The following is a 12,467-nucleotide window of genomic DNA, read 5'->3' as shown; positions in this document are numbered from 1 at the left end:
TGAGTTTATCGGTTAAATATTTTCAATTACACACGCATATGCACATGTACTGTTTTATTTATATTAGAAAATAGAAAAGTTTTTTGCTTTTTTTTTTTTTTAAATAATATACTAATGAGTATTTGCACAAGAGAGTAAATAATTATAATGGATGTATTTGCATATTGTTTTGCTTGGCAAAAAATTGTTTTTAAGCAAAAATAATTTGCTTTGAAACAATGCTGAATATTTTATTTATATATATTACAGTGTAGGTGGGGAACGGTGGGAGGACTTAGTGATTAGGGGGAAAATTGCAAACTACTTCGTCTGTAGGTGATTGCGATGATAATGTCACTCCTAGGATTAAATTTAAGGTTTTATTATAACAAATTAATGTGTCTAAAATGTTGTTATATAGTTACATAAGATATTGGCTAATAGTGTAAACATAATAAATTCGTATGTGGCATCCGTTATTGTAAACCTGCGGTATTTTGGTCCAGAGGGGAAAAAACTGACGTTTTTATTATGCACACACACACATGCATGCACACACACACACACACACACACACACACACACACACACACACACACACACACACACACATGCACATATATATATATATATATATATATATATATATATAGTGTATGTGTGTGGCTTATAAAGAAAAGGTCACTTAGTTTAAAAAAATAAATATTTATGAAATGATTTATTGTTATGGTAATTTCTTTAAATTTATAAACTACATATCCAGTCTTAAAAGAAAATCCTTTAGACTTACTTAAAATTCAAACTCAGATATTAAAAACTACTGCTTTAATAGTGTACTCTTTTCCTATTCCTTTTTTTTTTATTAACTAAGCATGTTTGTATTTGCATATGAATAGATAATTTAACAAACACCATAATCTTTTAATAATATATAAATATGCCATTTTTTTTTTATATGCTTTTTCATGTAATTAAAGATGACATTTAAAGAGAATTATTTACGTTGTTTGTTGGCCTACTGTCCTTAGCACATAGATTTATTGTTGCAATATTTTTGATATAATAAAAAGGGTTTGATTAAATAAAATTGGAAGGTTCTACTTATAGATACTGGTGATAGGAACTGACCAATCAAATGAAGCCACGTTTTGCTAGTAACCAATCAGAAACTGGAATTGCTCCATAAAAATATTGAATGTTTTAGAATTCCCGAACATAATTTTTGATGCCCATATGAGAAAGATCTTTGCTCTTCATTTGCAAAATTTTGTAGTTCAAGACTTGGAAACTCTTCTGAAATTAAACATACCTTTCAATTCAAAATTCACATTCAATTATTTTCACTGTTTTAAAGAATATCTTTTTTTCAGCTGTATTGTTCCTATTTACAATGTCTCCCCACGGGACAGAGTTAGACACCAGGGTCGTTTTTTAACGTGGAGAAAAGGAACAAAAAATAAAAATTGTCTCAGTCGTGAAGGATTTCTCCTCCACTGACAGAGAACAAGAAATTGAAGTGTAGCATCTGAAGAACAGCTGTATTGTTATTTTAGAGTAATTTTTTCTCCATATTTAAATGTGATTGTTGCTCAAGATTATTTGTCCAAGTTGATGTTTCTTCCATCTAACGTACCAATTTATTTTTTTTAATTAATACATTAAGAAAATCTAACTTTAAAAATGAAATCAGCAAACAGTAAAAATACGGTTTCTAACAAATAAAAAAAAGTGACTTCATTGCCTCTCAAACTGTACTGGGTAGGTACAGCTTATATTTATAAAAATAGGTGTACGTGAAAAAAAAAAAGTCTATATTTTATTCTCCACGATATTGCTGTTCTGTTGATTCAAGAATCAACTGAAACAAATTATTCATAATGTATTGTATATTTTAAATTTGCCTACAACAAAAGACGTGTGTTATTGTTAAGTGTTGACACATTATGTTCAACAAAGATGGTGGCAAAGAATCAAATGCAGTTTCGATCTTGAGTGTTAAGTAATTCCTAGTAACAAAGATGGCGGCGAAGAATCAAATGCAAGTTTGTGATAGTGTGTCATACCCTCATTATGAGTCAAAAACATTTTAAAAGTCATAAAATTATTTTGGTGCTTCTTCGTTATTAGAGCCAAAATAAAAATATTGAATTTTAAGTAAAACCAATGGTACTTGCTTAATTCTCATGTCACAGTAATTAACATATCCCAAAATTATGTGTGTTTCATCATAAAATTATTTTATTACTTTTAAAATATTTTATTTTTTACCTTGTTAGGATCACGGTCTCATTGATGTTTTAATATACAAAGATGTAGCTTTTAAATAATTACATATCAACGTTATCTTCTCCATAAAATTATGACGCCATTTCTTAAAAAAGTCCGACTCTTGAATCCTTTTTTTAAAATTCTCTATAATATGACGATGACATTTTCATAAAAAGTCAAGCTTGAATCGTAACTTAATCTTCTCCATAACTTGACGGCACCAATTCTCAAAAGTGCAACTCTCGCATAGTATAAACAATTCTCCAAACCATGCCAATGCCATCTGTAAAAAAAAATCTGACTCTTGTCTCGTAATTAAAACTTCTCTGTAACATAATGACTCTAATTCTCAAATAGTCCGACTTTCAACATGGTCATATCAACTTTACTTTTCCTTACAAAATAATTTGTAATCTAAAAAGAAAAAAAAAAAAAAAAATTGAGAGCACTCCCACAACATTCTCATTATTAGCTTAACATCTTAACGTCGATGTGTTATCCTAGCTGCCAAACACTTGATTCCTTCTCTTCCACAACTTGTCCTTATCACTAGCCACTCCTCTCATATGCAAATTACATTTTGAAACCACAATATTATAATGGAGTATTTCTTGTGTGTGGTGGTCATTTATAGAATCCAAAACCTACTAATCAGAATAGCATCTGATTTAGCATGAAGGACACATGATGTGTTGGGTTTGTTAGAGAGAGGTATAGTACTACTTATAATACTATTGATGCTACTGCTGCTACTACTAAACACTGATAAGTGCCAAAAATATTAACTGAAATTGCACCAAATTTAGCATTTAGCAACATAAATTGTCAAATTTATAGGCTAACAACTACAATAACAATAATAATAAAATTATACACACCAAAACTTATTAGACAAAATTTAGTATTCAGAGTTCTTGGTGTATTGTGTATGTTGATAATTCACTTTTGGAGATGATGGAAGAATGTTTTCTATACCAGTCTCATATAAAATTTACAAGAACCATATTTGGACAGAAGTCATTGATGCTTGACCTTGTGTTTATCTGTTCTCCTCGTTTCATTTCTTTGCGAATTTTGCCTCCATTTGGCAAGAGTCGTCATGCAGTTCTGAGCTTTTACATGCACACCACGTTTGCACCCCCACCCCCCAACCCCATCTCAGATAAGCAGAGAAGGGAATTTTCTGTTATGAATCATGATCTAATTAAAACAGCCTCCAATGAATTAGATTGGCATAGCCTCTCTGAGTATCAAACTGTTGAAACAATGTGGGCAGGAATAAAGAAATTTCTGTTGTATTTTGCAGATATGTCTGTACTTCTGCAAGTGCTAAAACACAAGAAGCACAAAGCATGGATTACTAGGAAGATTTCTTTTGTGAACAAAAATTTAGAAATGCTGCATGGGGGTATTACCAAAAGACTGTCTGAGGAAGTTTACAAAGTCTACAGAAAACAGCCTAATCACATCTCCAGCATAAATAGACAAAACTTTGAAAGGCAGCTTGCTCTTGATGCCGGTCATGACCCAAATTGTTTTTTTACACTCGCACATAAAAAAGTTGAACAACAAAATCTTAACTCTACACAATTCCAAAGAAATAAAACATTGAGCATGCAAACCAACAAGTATTTCTCTTTGCTGATATTTTTGCAAATTTATTTAAAGATGGCGATACCAGAGAATATGCAATGCTATGTATGATAGCACCAATAATGTGGCCAATCGCCATTACTCAGGATGAGGTCAAGAAGTAACTTTTGTTCTTGGATGTGAACAGGGGACAAGATCCAAATGGACTACATTCAGCACTTTTATGGGCTGTTGCACCTGAACTAGCTGAACATTTAGCAGCTCTTTTTAACCTTTCTTTGAGTATCAGAGTTGTTTCTGTTAATTAGGGCATGGCTTGAATCTTCCCTCTCTTTAAAAAAAGTGACAAAGAAGACTCAGTGAATTACAGACCAATGAGCCTCATCTCTATCATCTCAGAATCCATGGAAATTTTGCTCAAGCAAGCAATTATGGCTTATCTTACATCTACATGGTTTCATTCCAGAATGTTCATATCTCACAAATTTACTTGTGATGGAAGAATGGAGATACTGCTGATGTTATCAAAGGCTGGCTACTCAAATGGTGCGAGGTATATCAGATCTGTCTTATGAAATCTGACTCTTTTGAAGCACAATTGTTTTATTTTTTGCCAAATAAATTGAATTGACTATAATAAGTGAAAATCGTACTACTCTTCTTATAATAATCAACTGTAAACTATTTGTCAGAATTGAATCAAATTTGGGATCAAGCACCCTCGAGATATTGGGTGTGGTATAGATTATAATACAACTACTGCTATTAATAATAATAATAATAATAAAGTTTTTCCATGTAAATTATATTTTTTAAATAAAAAAGAAATTGAAGAGAATGTTGTTTTTATAATGTTTGAAAGGAGTATTTTTACAATTTTCATTACAAAAAATAAGCAACCCTAATGATTTTAAGTTTTTTTTTTAAATATGTAAAAAATGTTTTTTTTTTTTTTTAAAGTAGAAGAAAAATTGTTTAGTCTTTTAACCAATCAATTTGCTTCATTTAGTTGAACTGTAACCAGTGAATGTGTTTGTTTACATTAAGCAGCAACATTTGATTCACAGGGGTTGCCTAAAAACAGCTTTTAAACTAGTACTTTTCAAAAGATGCATTCAAGGCACTTTCAGTGTTGTTAATTTATATGCATAGTTATAATAAACCAATAGCTGGTATTTCAATACTAAATGAAATGAGCTCTTTATTCCTCTCATCAAATATGACATTTAATAAATGGAAATAAAAAATAATAGAAAGTTTATATGAAGGGGCATTGATGATTTACTGAAAAAAACAAACATTTTTCTCTCTTTTTAGCAAGATCCTAATGTACGGAAAGAATATCTCCGTCTCCGTAGCCAGTTGCTTACTGCCAGATATGGAAGCCCAGCATTCTCTGATCAAAGGTATATAGTATTTATGTACTTATCTCTTTTGCAGCAACAAGCATACACACACAAATGCACACAGTGTATTTATTCATACAAACATTATTAGCTACATATGTGCATACATGTTTCTGTGGTGTCTCTATTCAGAGAGTCTATCATCAGGCCAAAAAGTCTTGATAAACATAGGAGTTCCAGTGGATTTACATCTAGGAAACTAAAATTATTATACAACCATCATATATACATTCCTGCCAGTTTTGAAGACCGTTATTTGGAAGTTGGATAGGATTAAAAACAGAATTAATAGACAAAAAAACGTCTATTTTATTTAATGAAAAAAAAAAAAAAAATATATATATATATATATATATATATATAATTAAAAAAAAAACAATTTTTTCATATAGATCAGATCGATTCTTATGGGAATCAATTCCCAAAGATACATGAAAAGTGAAGCTCAATATTCAAACCTTTAAATGATTATTTCACAATTTACAATAGAACTATGAAAACATGAAATCACAGATCAAATTTATATTGTGATTTAATGTCAATTTCGAAACAAAGATTACATATTGCAAGATTTTCATTTGAATCTGAAGAATCTCTTAAGTTTGCTTGGCTCTAAAGTTGACATTAAATCACCCTATGATTTTTTTTACATGGGCATCACCACTTATCAAGACCCAGAGGCCACTCGAGGATAAAGGTTAAAGAGTGTACAGTAGTAAAATTGGACAATATAGTAATCATTAGTAATGGAAATTCAGTAAATTTGTTAACTTAAGGGGAACGGCTCATCAAGAACTTGTTTGCGTTGGACTTGAAGACCACCATATTTTAGTCAGCTGGAAAGCAGGAAAACGGAAGACAGTTCCACAGGAAGGCAGTTTTGAGAAAGAAGCTTTGTTCATGGGATCTACGTTTAGGTTGAGGCACAGATAAAGAGTGGAGGGAATTATTGATAGCGTTTTTAGCTAGACAAGTGTTTCTTGTGAAAGTTTGGCGATGGGGGGGCATAGTGGAGCTCAGTCGAGCGCTTGCCATGAAAATAACGATAAAGCAGAGACAAACTCGCAGCATCTCTTCTGTGAGAAAGAAGTTGCAGGGAAGAGAAAAGGACATTCCCTACTAGGCTACAAAGTCTATTTTGAACTCTATCAAGGCAGATAAGTCCTTTCTAGCAGCTCCTACCCAGATGTGGCAACAGTACTCCATTCTTGGATGTACTTGGCTCTTAGTCGTTTTTATTTATTTATTTATTTTATATATATATATATACTAGCCTGGGTGTTTGAAGGTGTGTGTTGAGCAAAAAAAAAAAAATTGTAGTAGGCAAGCAGGTTTGAATCCATACCACGAAGGAGTAAAAGAACACGAAAAAAAAAAAAGTGACGTCTTTGCTGTTGTGCCCATCGCCAAACCAGAAATGACGTAGGTTTAAATTAAGGCTAGTCAATCGAAAAGAGGGGATGACTTTAAAAAATATCAGCAATTAAAAGCGACCCCTCCCTGTAGACAAGTGCCCCGTTGAGGGTGAATGAATAAATATTTTTAGCCAATTTTTCGATATTTGTCATCCGAAGGGTCAAGCTTCAAAACAATACTGATCTTGTGAAAATTCGTCACCTCTGTTGAAAGTTTTAGGCAGACCTACAGACATACATACATTTAAACAGACAAGTGGGATTTATATTATAGATGGCTCATTCCATGTCAAATCAACAAATTGGAGGGAGAGGGAGCAAATACCATGTACGATACTAATTTTTTCAAATTTGCTACATTTATCAATCCCCATGAAAGAAAAGTTACATCTGAAGGTCAACTGACCAATGACAAAGTCTAAAAGCTAGATACACATACACATAGTTTGAATGGCTACTAGACACCACCTTTGAGTATTTTCAGCCTCTCTGTACTAAAATCTGGCAAAATTAAGCAAAAATCAAAAGAAAAAGAAGCCATAAGTAGCCCATTGTTCTTTACTGTTTTACTTATTCAAAGTTTGTGAAATAGGGAAGATCCTTAAAGAACATTCAAATATATAAGTGATTCATATATAAAGTAGTAGTGTTTGTGTGTGTGTCTGTGTGTACAAATCTCCTATAGTCTATATCACTAGACCGATCATGATCAAGCTTGGCATGATGATGGTCGCCCACCTAGGGATGATGTTATTTTTCAAGGTTAAGGTCATAGCCTATGTATATATACCCTTCTACAGCCTACACTACTGGACCGATCATGGCCAAACCTAGCATGGTAATGGTCCCCCACCTAAGGATGGTGCACACCATTTTTCAAGATTATGGTGAAAGGTCAAGGTCATAGCATATGTATATATACTCTCCTACAGCTCACACCACTGGACCAATCATGACCAAACCTGTCATGATGATGGTCTCCGACCTAGGGATGGTGCACATTATTTTTCGAGGTCAAGGTCAAATGTTAAGGTTGAGATTTTGCTAGTACAGAAATAAAGTTTTAGCCTCAAGATGTCCTTCTGACCTCTAAGAACTGAATAAAAAAAATGAATGAGTCAGGGTGTGTTTTTTTTTGTGCTAGAAGCGTTGATTAAGTTTGAATTTTAAATTGAAGTACAGATGAAATATGTTTGAAAGCCGAATTACAACGCAATATTATGAAAATAAACAAGTATTTACTTGTTTAAAATTAATATATTTCAGAGTTATATTCCTTCGTCAGAATTTTATATATTTTTTTTTTCCTTGCCATGATGTTAAGGCGAGTAAAAAAAGGTAAAATACTTGTTTATTTTCATAATATTTCATTGTAATTCGACTTTTATACGTATTTCACACATATTTCAATTTAAAATAAAAAAAAAAAGGAATAAGTTTGTATTTGAATTAGTTTAGGTAGCATGTTCTCGTTCTATCAGCCAAACATATATATAGTAATATGTAGTGATATACAGCAATAAGTAGGTTTTGCATCTAAAAACAAGAATTGGTTTAAGGCTCCTAAAATTCATACAGAAATTTTTCACAAGGACCCATGGTATAATGGATGAAGTACTAGGTAAAATTCAGTTGTAAGTGACATTATTCTGAAGGTTGAAGTTTTAAGCCTCAATGCAGGTGATACTAAGAATACATTTGCAAATTAAGACTTAAAAAAAAAACCAGGCAAACTGTTTTGAAAACACCTAATAGTGCAGATATTTTATAAAAAAAAAAAAAATCATTCAAATTTTTTAAAAAAATATTTTTTTTATTTCTATAATTGAAATGTATCTTATTAATGTAGGATAGTAAAATATCTATCATCAGAGACGAAAATAGTTTTTGTTGTGCTTTTTTTCTTCTTTTCTTTTTTCTTCTTTTCTTTTTTCTTCTTTTCTTTTTTTTCTTTTCTTTTTTTTTCTTTTCTTTTTTTTCTTCTTTTTTTTTCTTTTTTTTTTTTCTTTTTTTTTTCTTTTTTTTTTTTTCTTTTTTTTTTACCATAAATAAAATATCTATGTCGTGTTATCGTATCAAGAATATCTGCTTCTGTTGTTTGTATGTGGGAGTGTTGAAAAGAGCTTTTTGGGGTGCATAGTTGTTTGAATGTTAAGAAATTGGCGGCAAAAGCTCTTACAAACACGAAGTAATAAAATTAAAAACTTAAAAAAAATAAACGGACAAACAGTTTTGAAACCACATAAATGTGCAAATATTTTATAAAAGAAAACTTAAGACTTCTACCCGGTCATGACTGACAAAACAAGTGCATGCTACCCTCACCCCCACCCTGTGAATGGAATAAAGGTCTCGATTTGAAATTCTGTGCAGCTTCTTGAGGTCAACAGAAAGAAGGTCGGAGGTTACATTGACCAAAACATTGTTACAATACCATTCAAGATGAGAACAGTAAACCGAATAATCCAAATTATATGGAATAAATAAATTTACCATAGGAATAATTCATTTTAAAATAATTTTATTGAACCAGACTATTTGCGTAAATTTGCATAATAGTTAAGGTATTCCCTCATGGCTAGGCAACTTGGATTTAATCCTATGTTGAATTATTCCAAAGACTAAAAAAAATGTTACTTGATGTGACTGGCTAAACACTCAGCATTATAAGATAAGGATTAAGGGTAGGTGGAGTAATTCTGCGAAAGAAGAGGCAACGTCCCCAACATTTCAGTGTAGTAGACAATGAAAAGAACGCCTCCAGGTCATCCCCACTCCCCATTGCAGTTGACCACTCTTTTTTTTTACTTTTATAAAATTAAAACATGTAGTTAAAGAAAATAAATGTGATTTAAAAGTTAGTAATTTCAATTTGCCAACATGTTTTTTTTTTTTTTTTTTTTTTTTTTTTGTCTAAAGTATATCCAAATGGTTTCCATCATTATGAAACTTTTATTTCCATTAATATTTTCTCATCTTTGTCGCACACGTTTCTATTTAATTTCAAATATCACTTCGAATGTCTAGGTTAAATGTAGAATGAAATGTTCTAATATGCCTGTTGTAAAAGAGTAGACATTTCCTCATAACCAACAACAATTTCCTTCTTGAATACTAATAATACTAATACTGGACGAATCATAAATACAAATTTAGATTAGACTTTATGGGCACCCTTTAGATTATGTAGCCAGATTTTGTGGGCACCCTTTAGATTATGTAGCCAGATTTTGTGGGCACCCTTTAGATTATGTAGCCAGATTTTGTGGGCACCCTTTAGATTATGTAGCCAGATTTTGTGGGCACCCTTTAGATTATGTAGCCAGATTTTGTGGGCACCCTTTAGATTATACAAAATACTGCTGCTTGTATACTAAGTAAGTACCTCCTATAGATACTTTACCTTCAAGATGACTGCCTTGTCTGTTTTGCATGACAAACCTTATTATTTTTTACTTAAATTCTCTTTCTCCTGATCACTAACAAAACAAAACTGCTCTATTTCCTAAGTTGACACTAAACCTAATCCGTCTCACGTAACTTAGAGGGGTCCTTGCTCTCCGCCCTTGACCCTAACAAACTCGTAAATCGATACCCATTAACACCTAAAATTTCCTAGGCATGCTCCTGATTATAACTCCCAACCCATAACCAAGCTTCTAAGTAAATACTTACTAGCCATAGTCCAATACATTGACTTAAAGTAATCTATAATGAACAGTAACCATTAATATCTCTTTATTAAGAGATAGTATTGCAATAATTATTACACAAACTAAACCGGTACTCATTGAATTAAAAACTTCCGGATATTAAGAGAAAGGCAAAGTCATTCTCCTTCGTTGTAGTCTAAAGGCAACTTACTCAAATTGTCTAAAATTCCATGCATTCGTATACAATACTACTTATCCATCCATCTATACTTTAACTATACTTACAGAATATGCAATAACCTATATCTATCAGGTATAACTGTACTCCATATCAAATGTTCTCTTGTATCTATACTGAGCATATCTTATCTTTCAGTCTTACTAAATGTCCGGTTTGGGCACCAAATCAGAATTTCTAATAGAAAGTAGATCATACTCTAACACTTTATCCTAATCCTAAACCTACTAAACCATATCTAACCATACATTCCTAAACCTATTAACCATATCTAACCATACATTGCTAAACTTACAAAACTATATCTAACCATACATTAACTCGTCTCTCTCGATCCAATACTGTAGCAAATTTAGCTGCTTCCACTGCATGAATTTTTACCTATACCCTCTCTCAGTAAAAATTAAAATGGACAGCATAATAATGCCCTTTTTAAACCACACTTGAGGAGTGAAAATCTTCTGTAGAAGCTAACCTAAATGCCCGATTTTTCCAGGAGATATTAACCTAAATAACCAATAAATATTAACTACCCATGCGGAGTCGCAGAAATACCTGGATTAGGACCCAGGCGCGGGGCGAACCCCCTCGGAGCTGATGGACCCGTAGGTCTTCCCAGGCCATCCGTCTAGGAGAAGGAAAACTCTGAAACTAAACCTAGGGGAGGGAGGTCTCTTCAGTCCTGGACGACAACCTTCCTAGAGCTGGTGACTCAAACAAATCACCGGTTGGCAAACCTAAACTGCTTAAGGAGGAGATAGACTCTGTCTATCGCCCGGCTTTCATACTCCTTCTTTGCCTATTGGCCAGGCGTAGAGGTACTATCACAGGGACTCGTCTGAATCACCCAGTGGTTGACCTTGTTTCCTGACTAGGGCAATGAACGCCGCTTTTCCCCACTCCCGCCACATCCCATCCCCCTAAACTGGACACAGTGGGGTGCTTCAGTGCCATATATGTCGGTGCAGTTGGACTGGGCTGGCTTTGCCTAATGGATTGAGGGTACCGGATTGACAGTTCCTGGCTGCTGTTTCCGACTGATAGTACAGGAGCCCTAACTCTTTGGTAGCGCTTAGAGCGGCTGCTCCATCAACAGTTGTAAAATATCGGGATGTTTGTAGTGCCATGTCGTGCATGGAAAGGGACCTTGCACTCATCCCCGGTGGGCTTTCCTGAGGCCACAATCCTGTGGGTGAGGACAGCTGATGGTCTACTTGTATTGCATGTCTGGTATTCTGCACAACTACTTGTCCAGCACCCCCTCACTCATCCACCCTAACTGAAACTTTTAAATAAAATAAAATGAAATAACAGCTCAAGCAAAAGTTACGTTTAAACCAGGACCAAACTCAAAGAAAACCAACCTGCCTCCTCCTTTGAGGCTTGCATTTACTAATATCCGCGGGCTTAGAACTAACTTAGATGATGTTGAGTCATTTCTCCTTGTAAACACCCCGGATATCTTAGCATTAAGTGAAACTAACCTTCACTCCTCCATTCCCTCTAACCACTTTAACATGCCTGGTTATCTCCCACTCTACTGTAAGGACTCGGACAGACATATGCATGGACTTGGAGTCTATATTCGAAACACCCTCCCCCTAACTAGAGAAATAAAACTAGAATCAGAGGGCCAGGCCTTTATGTGCTTCAGACTAAATATGCAACACAATATTAGCTACTTGTATTTTCTCTACCGCTCTCCCTCAAACCAAGACTGTACCCTAATAAACAAAGTCTCAGACAGCATAGATATAGCACTCTCCCTCGATACTAGCGCACAAATACATGTATTTGGTGACTTCAATGTCCACCACAGTAACTGGCTAGGATTCTCAAATCACACAGACGTAGCTGGTAGCGCAACACATAGCTTCTCTATATCTCATTCCCTATCTCAGTTGGTTACATTTCC

The 12,467-nt window shown here is 33.6% G+C and overlaps 1 protein-coding gene and 1 long non-coding RNA gene across 4 annotated transcripts in view; one reads left to right on the top strand and one right to left on the bottom strand.

The window, feature by feature from the left end:
• LOC145280030 (WD repeat-containing protein 13-like) overlaps nucleotides 1-12,467 on the top strand; it is a 443,316-nt gene that overhangs the window by 164,807 nt on the left and 266,042 nt on the right. For all 3 annotated transcript variants that reach the window (XM_080131693.1, XM_080131690.1, XM_080131691.1), the window contains exon 3: nucleotides 5,158-5,246. In XM_080131693.1, coding sequence (XP_079987819.1) covers nucleotides 5,158-5,246 — 89 coding nt within the window. The remainder of the gene's footprint in view (nucleotides 1-5,157; nucleotides 5,247-12,467) is intronic.
• Nucleotides 1-12,467, bottom strand: part of LOC145280032 (uncharacterized) — a 51,940-nt gene that overhangs the window by 7,809 nt on the left and 31,664 nt on the right. The window lies entirely within an intron of this gene.

Source organism: Euprymna scolopes, chromosome 7 (genome assembly GCF_053919585.1).
Source record: "Euprymna scolopes isolate OS-2025 chromosome 7, ASM5391958v1, whole genome shotgun sequence".
Taxonomy (NCBI): domain Eukaryota; kingdom Metazoa; phylum Mollusca; class Cephalopoda; order Sepiida; family Sepiolidae; genus Euprymna; species Euprymna scolopes.
This window is presented reverse-complemented; position numbering and strand designations above follow the sequence as displayed.